Raw genomic sequence first — 9,093 nt, 5'->3', positions numbered from 1 at the left:
GCGCGGCTCGGTCGGTGCACCGCTTCGCCCGCGGCCACCACTTGTTCCCGGCTCGCCCCGGCCGCCACGTACGCTAGCTGCAAGTTGCGCTGGGGATAACGCTGCGCGCGCGCGCTCCATGCAGCGGCTGATGGCGACGGCTTCCCGTGTGGTCGCGATCGCGTCCATGTGATACGCGCGCTCGCCGCCTCACCTGGTTCGATCGCGGTTGCCCGATCACCCGCAACGCCTGCCTGCCATAGTGCCATGGCATGACGACCAGGGCGTCTTCGCGTTCACCCGCGCGCGGTCCCGCGACGTGTGGTCGGGAGCCCGCCAATGCAGAGGCCCCGCGCAATCCGCAATTAACACCGTGACGCACGGAGCTCGCGATCGAGCAGGCACGGCCGGTTCTAGAGCAACCTCAAACTGTCCGACCGAGCGGCGAGCGGATCTACGCGACAGCGACCGGCCGTGGAACCACTGGCCCAGGACGAAGCGGGAGACAAATCAAGGCGCCATGGTAATTATCTCGCTACAGGGACGATCAGTACTTGCGTAATGGCACGAAAGAGCCACATCGAGCTCAAGAGATGGTGTCGTCAGCGTGAGGCGGCCGGCACGGCAGATCTCACGGCCATGCCGCGTCGAAATCGCAGGTGCTGTGCACTGAGCTTTCCGGAGAAAAAGGGAGCACTATTAGCCAAGCTTAATTGGGTCCCGAGATTGATCTTGATCTATCTATATTTTACTCTTTCCATGGTAGGCTTCTTGATTAAACTAGCTTGTTCAGTTGGTCGAGTTTGCAAGAAACGTTCAGTTGGTCTAAGATGACTCCACGAACAGTAGTTTCGTGACTAATGACGAGAGCGCGATATATATATGGTCTAGAACTCAGCTCAGTCCAGGTTAATTTGGAAGTGGCTGGATTTGGAGGATTAAATGCTCCGATTTGCTCTGTTGTTCTCATCACCCTTCCCCACATATTTCGCTTTTCAGAATTAAAGCTTCATTCACGTGAAGCAAAACATTATTTAGACGAATCAAGCTTGAATAATGAGGATGTAAATAAGTGAGATAGATATTGTGAGGTTCCAATCGATCCTGAATGAATGCCGTTTTTTCAGAAATTATTTGAGATAGAAACCGATCATAAATGATCCCGTTTTTTATCATGTGGTGATGCATGTAGACACGTTATACTGAAGAAACATGCAGGAATACAGATCATGTAGAAGTGTAGAACATGTTTTACTCTGTATTCTCTATGCTTCACAACGCGAAGAAAACTACGAATTGGTAGATAATTAATAATCAAAGAATTCTGCTAAGGAATATAACAGCGAATTCTACAGACTATAGAGATGACTAGTAAATGAGTACAGACTAGCTTCTGAATTGTGATGCCGGAGAATACCAGAACACATCGATAATAATAATAAGAAGAAACATACAGATCTGAGACATAATCCATGATCAGATATGGAGCAGAGTACGTAACTACGTATTGGCTCTAGATATTACTGATCTTTTTTCTTAACAGAACTCTAGATATTGCTATCTTCATAGTCAGGAAAGCAGGCATGTCGAGAAGCAAGTATCACGATCGGAAAAGCATTGCTTGTCTTCTCCTAGTAGACTGGTATAGAGCAACATGTGTATTAGGAGTAGTGAACAATCAATAAACATCAGATGTTCCAAACCTATAATTTTCTCGAAGCAGTAGGATGGCCTCCAAATTCTACTCTCCAACTGTTGAAACGAACCCGCTCGTAGTTTCTTGAATGTTTTACTTTTGCCACTGTGAAAACGATAGGGTCTACGCGCTGACAATAGCTTCAACCAGTGCATGTAACGACGGATATATATGACAGTGAAACCAACCACTCTCTGATATGACACACGCTGCTTATTCTAAAATCTCCTAGTACCAAACAATTCAGGTTTTCGTCTAAATTCTATAAATATGTAGCTATAAAATATAGAAAATGAATTAGAAACAAAAGGTTCGGAACTTTGGTTTTCCAAATTCTCAAAGACTAAATAGTCATCAAATGTTTCTTATAATCTTAAACTTCCTTAAACAAAGCCTTACTATTACGTCAAACATCACTGAAAATCATTAAATTTTTACATATGGCTTATATATTAATGGAGAGCGAACTGTACGTCTCAATTCTTTAAGTATTAAGCAATTTCCCCCTAAGAGATACTTTAACACAATTTCTCCTATGTACTACGGGCTATCCTTTTCTTTTCTATATTCGCAAAATAAAGACCTGTTAACTTGGGTATATTGTAAACATTATTCCCAAGTCACTACAAGAAAACGGAATGTACTTGGCGGTCGAAAACCGCCAAGTTAATTATTCCATCGGCTGATCGCTAAGTAAATACCGCTAAAGAAAATGTATGGCCGCCAAGGACATTCTGTTTTCTTGTAGTGAGTTAACAAATTATGCATAAGAAAGAGTGTGTGCATCCTTTTATCTACATTCGAAGGACAATTCTATTTTACTTGGTGGGATACACACACGTGTGTATATCTTTACTACCAATTTATTTGTTTTAATAGTAGTAACATGTCTGTGTGTTGCAATGGATAATAATATACTTGTCTCTTTCAATGGAGATTATTTTTTTTTGGACCATGTAATTGGAAATGAGGTGTGATTGGGAACGGGTAAGGAACATTATTGGTTTGTTTTCTTGCGAGTGTGATGGTTGCACACTGTGCATGATGTGAAGGACTGGGAGGGGGTGGACGGAAGACTCCCCTTTCAAAGTACCAATAACCGAGCCTTATTTGTAACGTGTCAGACCTATATAAGTAGGGATGTGCTATATAAATGTGATTATGGGATAAAGCATTAAATACGGTGGTTACCTACGTACACTGAGGACGATGACAAAGCTAAAACAAAATAGAGGGGTTCCACTCACATATTTTACTCTACTTTGAATCGATTTTAGCTTGATACGGATGTCTAAGTTTAAATTGAGGAGACGTATATATGATGAAAATAGATAAACTATAACTAAAAAGAATTATGTACCGGGTCCCTAGGCATCCCTGGATACTTGTAGCTTCGTCCATGGCTGAGGGAATGGAAGAGTGTAACTACTATTGTATTATTGTATTCTAGTAGAGGTGGAGACAGCGTGGGGGCGGAGGTGTCTTTAGACCCCCGTACCCTCTAATAGACCATTAGAGCCCTCATAATACCCCCCATAAAATTCTAATCTATATATTTATAGATGAGGGACTAATATAGATTTTGTTTGAGGTTGTTAGAAGGCCCAAAACGCTAAGAAGGCCCAAAAATTCCTAACCTAATCCTAAATCTCTCTTAGTTGTTGTTGGTCATTTTGGTTTAGCCCCGTTATATTTTTATCCTGGCTCCGCCACTGTATTCTAGTAGTCCTAGTATGTCCTATCTCTATGTATACTTTTAGATGATGTGGCACATACTTAAAGTATAAGTAGGAGTAAACTATACTGTATTAAACTACATTTTAATATGTACAGAACGACGATAAAACTGGATAAGATGAACTTATCTTGCTGCATGTACGTTTCATCCCCAAAAAACACATGATAAGAACATAATAAATGCAATGCAATGCTATTCTTACGACCAGATTGGCCAATACACGATTGAAACTAATCAGCGCAGGGTAGCAAATCAACAGGGTATAGTGGTATACTGAACTTATTTTGCTGCATGTACGTTTCACCCTCTTAAGAAAATCTTGATAAGAAATAAATACCACGATATATATATGCTATCATTAGAAATCCACAGGATAAGTTGAAACTTCCTTGATGTATGTACATTTAGGTCCTGTTTCTTTCAGCTTAGAATTATTATAATCCAGATTATTAGGAGTAAACTGAAAGAAACAGACAACTTATTGAAGTAGCTTATTATAATCTGGAGCTCAGCTTAGGCCCTCTTTGTTTAGGCTTAGGTTTATTGGCCCAGACTTTTAAGTCAGCTTATTGGCTTATATGATTTATAAGCCAGTGGATTTAATGTCCTAAGTTTAGTAGTTGAGTCATACATCTACCTCACATAAGCCAAAAAAGCTTCTCCAACCTAGCTTTTGGCTTAATAGTGTTAGAGTGGCTTATGGCATCAAAAAAAGCCAAACGGAAAAGCTGCTTGTTTGTTTAGGCTTAGACTTTTCGACTTATAAGTTGGCTTATAAGCCTAAATAAAGAGGGCTTATTATAATCTGATAAGCTCATTTAGATGAGCCTTTTCCAGATTATTGGGTAAAAAATTACCCATCATGCCACCCCACTTTCTCTTTAGACTTGCAAACCCAATAATTTAGGATGTAATAATCTAGGAAAGAAACAACTAACAGCTTATTCTACTACAGATTATAACAATCTAACTTATACTAATCTGACTCAATAATCTATATTATAATAATCCTAAGCTGAAAAAAACAGGGCCTTACTCCCTCCCCTCCCTAGCTCGCGGACACCATATGAGCTTCCAAACTGGCCTCTCACTTTCTCTCTCGCGCTCTGCCTCTATAAATACCACGCAAGGCCTTCCCACGCCCACCACCATTCGAAAGATCCCTCGAAGATTTTTCTCCTCCCTCTCTCCCTCTCTCCTAGCAACAGCATATATAGCGCAAAGACAATAACACACGACTAGCTAGCAAGAAGAAGACAGCTGGTTCAGAACTCTCAAAACAGCTGTGGTGTCCAAGTGATCCTTAATTCTCCAGGGTCATTTGGATGGCAGCCTCCTTCGTCATCGTCATCGTCATCTCCTTCTTCATTTCTCTTGCTTTTATGTGCTATGTCCACTACACGAGCCGGCAGAGGAGGAAACTCCATGGCTACGGCCATGAGAAAGCCGTCAGGCTGCCGCCGGGCTCCATGGGTTGGCCTTACATCGGCGAGACCCTTCAGCTCTACTCCCAAGACCCCAACGTCTTCTTCGCCTCCAAACAGAAGAGGTTAGTTGCCAATTAATTAACAACCCAAACATGCTGCTAATCTCTGCAACCTGAAAGCATGGACGCATGCTTTTGAAGGACATGGATGGCAAGATAATGCCAAGCTGCTAACACAAATACTGCATGCCATAGTTGTGGGCTTGTAGCTTTTGGCGTTATTGCTGATGTATGGCTTGTGTGTGCGTGCAGGTACGGCGAGATCTTCAAGACGCACATTCTGGGTTGCCCGTGCGTGATGCTGGCGAGCCCGGAGGCGGCGCGGTTCGTGCTGGTGACGCAGGCGCACCTGTTCAAGCCGACGTACCCGCGGAGCAAGGAGCGGATGATCGGCCCGTCGGCGCTCTTCTTCCACCAGGGCGACTACCACCTCCGCCTTCGCAAGCTCGTCCAGGGCCCTCTCGGCCCCGACGCCCTGCGCGCGCTCGTGCCGGACGTCGAGGCCGCCGTCCGCTCCACGCTCGCCTCCTGGGACGGCAACGTCTCCAGCACCTTCCACGCCATGAAGAGGGTAAGTATTGCCAGCCAGAGCATGAAGAGGAATGTGCCGGAAAAGCAGTGCTGCTCGCCACGAGGATGCATGTAACGTGTTTGTTTTTTTGTTCCTTTCAGCTCTCGTTCGATGTCGGCATCGTGACCATCTTCGGCGGGCGGCTGGACGAGCGGCGGAAAGCGGAGCTGAGGCAGAACTACGCCATCGTGGAGAAGGGCTACAACTCCTTCCCCAACAGCTTCCCCGGGACGCTGTACTACAAGGCGATCCAGGTACGCAGCAGAAGCCAGGCACTAGATGGCACGAGCAGTAGCATATTCTAGTGCCTTCCTCACGTCGTTCTTGTACGTCCTGTTTGCAGCAACAGTAGGTGATAACCGATCGAGTTCCTTTCTGCATCTTACTAAATCTGCAGGCGAGGCGGCGGCTGCACGGCGTGCTGAGCGACATCATGCGGGAGCGGCGGGCGCGGGGGGAGCCCGGCAGCGACCTCCTCGGCTGCCTCATGCAGTCGCGGGCGGGCGACGACGGCGCGCTCCTCACCGACGAGCAGGTCGCCGACAACATCATCGGCGTGCTGTTCGCGGCGCAGGACACGACGGCCAGCGTGCTCACCTGGATCGTCAAGTACCTCCACGACCATCCCAAGCTGCTCGAGGCCGTCAGGGCGGAGCAGGCGGCGATCCGCGCCGCCAACGACGGCGGCCGGCTGCCGCTGACGTGGGCGCAGACGCGGAGCATGGCCCTAACCCACAAGGTACGTATGCGCGAAAAATACACCCATTTCCCGAGTTTTCATTCGATTCCCGTGTATTTTTGCGGTTAAATTACTGACGGCGCCATCTGCTAATTCCTTTGTTGCCATCTCCCTCCCATCCGTCGGTTCAGGTGATTTTGGAGAGCTTAAGGATGGCCAGCATCATCTCGTTCACGTTCAGGGAGGCCGTGGCTGACGTGGAGTACAAAGGTACGCACGTGCGCAGCCCTACGCTACAACGTGGCCGTAGGGGAGCCACGTCCGTTACTCCATGCATCGTGTGAAAAAAACAGTGTAGATTTTTTTTTTTTAGTTTTGCTGACGGGACCGTGTTTTTTTCCTTGGCGTGTAGGGTTCCTTATCCCCAAGGGATGGAAGGTGATGCCGCTCTTCAGGAACATCCATCACAACCCGGACTACTTCCAGGATCCACAGAAGTTCGACCCTTCTAGATTCAAGGTATGGGCCTCGATCGATCGATCGATCCTCGCCGCAGTGCTTTTGATGTCGATGCATGCATCTCTGAACAAACTGAACACTGTTCCTTTCGATAGCATTAAATTCCCTCCTCTCTAGTCAATGGCAGCTCTTTGTGATACTGTTCGTGGAATGAAATTATAATAAGACATAGTTGTAATACGTCAGGTGCGAATAGGTATATTCAGTTTCAGAAATAATTTGTACCTTTTCTCGTCAGAATATGTCAGGGTTTTCGACCATTCGACAAGCCCACAAATAGGCCAGAATTCACACTCGGATCAGATGTATACCATGGAAATCCAACCAACCATTAATCAACTTGCTGCTGAGTCAAACCCTTATCTAGAACATTTGTAAATGACTTAATTTATCTTTGCATAGCAGCCGCAGCAAATACTAGTGGTGCTACCAATCTGCAGATAGATAGAGCCTCAAAACTGAAGTACCACGAGTGAAACTTCTTTTTTCTGAACCTTCTCTTTTTTCTGGTTGTGTGTGGAACAATGTCTATGCAGATGTCGCCGAGGCCGAACACCTTCATGCCATTTGGGAACGGCGTGCACGCGTGCCCCGGGAACGAGCTGGCCAAGCTCGAGATGCTCGTCCTCATCCACCACCTGGTCACTGGCTACAGGTGCGTGCCCCTCCACACAGATTCGCCATATATTCTCCGCTTGTCGTTGTGGACCACACCGTGCCATGGCTGCTGCCACTCCATTGGCCCCTTCCTCCCAGCTGCCAGATTCCGCATACACATACCACAGCTGCTAGTACACGCATGCTCCAACCTGTGGGGTCATTCACTGCTCAGATCGCACAGCGCCTACTCAGCATCCTAGTACCACATATGAGCAGTCACATGCATGTCATTGGAGACGAGTTGGTTCCTCAAATTTCGTTGTGGAACGGTGTGCTGATTGACGTCCGCGTTCTTGATTTGCAGGTGGGAGATTGTTGGTTCCAGCGACGAGGTTGAGTACAGCCCATTCCCTGTGCCCAAGCATGGCCTTCTCGCGAAATTATGGAGGGATGATAGTGTCAGTGTGGAAACAGATGGTTGCCAGAACGGTGATAAGGACGACACTGGCGTAGCAATGGTTTGATTAGGCGTTTAATGTAGATAAGCTAGCTAGGGAGATATTTTTCTTTCTTTCATTGCCCTTCTATCTCCTCAAGGGAAGTCCGGGGAGAAAAAATGGAGTTTTCTTCTTTTTTAACTTGATCATAAGAAGGTAATGATGATGAGAATGGGTTCTCGGAGGAAAAACAAATGATAATGAGTAATATCATTGACATTGACCCAAATTAAATGGCTTCAGCAGTTAATGCTGCTGCATTTCGGCTCCCTTTCATTACACCAAGGCACCAACGCGTGTTGCCATATGCGTTTTCCCCGTACACGGTACACCTGGGTGCAGACCCCCGGGTTGGCCCCGGTTTCAGGCCGGGCTTAAAAAAAAACTGATGCGAGAGCCGGCCTGAACTCATATATAGTAGGCTCACACAATGAGTTCTTGCCATAATCCTCCCGATCGGTCAGACAAAGCAGCTCGCACCGTCGCACGCAACGCGCGCAAGGCGCAGAGACGCGCAGCGCACGAGATGCAACGGATTAACAGGCGAAGGGGATCGAACGAGCCCGTCCGTCCGTTGGCTGGTTCCCAACTCCCTCGCGTCGCGTCCCCCACCAACGCCACGATCGAGCCCAAGACGCTGACGGTGGCAGCCTGGCTCGCGCTCGATCGATCGGCGCCCACGCGCCACGCGCCCCGCGGAGCGCGCGATCCGTCACCAACCAAAAGATCACCGATCCCCACAGGCCCGGCCCCCAGTTCGGACGGTACGTACACGTACGTTTATTACGACGCCGCTCGCCACTGCTGTCGAGTGAGTTGGCGCCCGGCACAAGGCCACACAAGCCGGCCGTTGGAGTCCAGCTCACGACGCGTGAGCGCGTGACCGACCGAGATTGTACGGCTCTGTACGCACTACCTGTTCCGATCGAAGTATCATACCATCGGCCGCACACGTCGGACGCCCGCACGGGCCCGGCACGGCAGGCAGCGAGCGCGAGGTGGTTCGGCTTCCCCCTTTCAGCCACATTCCCCCGTCCGTCCCCGTCCCGCGCACGTCGTCGCACCGGCAGACGAGCCCGTACGACGCGACGTCGCTCGTTGGCCTACTACTAGTACCACGCTAGCTAGTACAGTAGTACGTAGTAGGCGTACTCGCGGAGATCGATCGAGCTGGCTGTCTCCTTACTCCTCGCCGCGCGATGGTGCCATGGTGGTCCGCGCGCATAACCGGCCGGCTGAGTTAGCTCTCTCCGACGCACATGGGGGCGCCGGGCGAACCGTGCCTCGTCACGTCCGAGTGTGGGGGCACGCCGCGCGCGGAGGCCGAC

General features: G+C 48.3%; 1 protein-coding gene across 1 annotated transcript; it reads left to right on the top strand.

Annotated features, from left to right (window-relative positions):
* Positions 1-4,574: 4,574 nt before the first annotated feature.
* On the top strand, positions 4,575-7,999 carry LOC127783664 (abscisic acid 8'-hydroxylase 3). The gene is made up of 8 exons (XM_052310858.1): positions 4,575-4,962; positions 5,152-5,470; positions 5,572-5,724; positions 5,868-6,209; positions 6,341-6,419; positions 6,562-6,668; positions 7,205-7,323; positions 7,633-7,999. The coding sequence occupies exons 1-8, from the start codon at positions 4,739-4,741 to the stop codon at positions 7,790-7,792; spliced, it is 1,503 nt and encodes a 500-aa protein (XP_052166818.1). The 5' UTR covers positions 4,575-4,738; the 3' UTR covers positions 7,793-7,999.
* Positions 8,000-9,093: the final 1,094 nt, after the last annotated feature.

Source organism: Oryza glaberrima, chromosome 9, assembly GCF_000147395.1.
Source record: "Oryza glaberrima chromosome 9, OglaRS2, whole genome shotgun sequence".
Lineage (NCBI taxonomy): Eukaryota > Viridiplantae > Streptophyta > Magnoliopsida > Poales > Poaceae > Oryza > Oryza glaberrima.
This window is presented reverse-complemented; position numbering and strand designations above follow the sequence as displayed.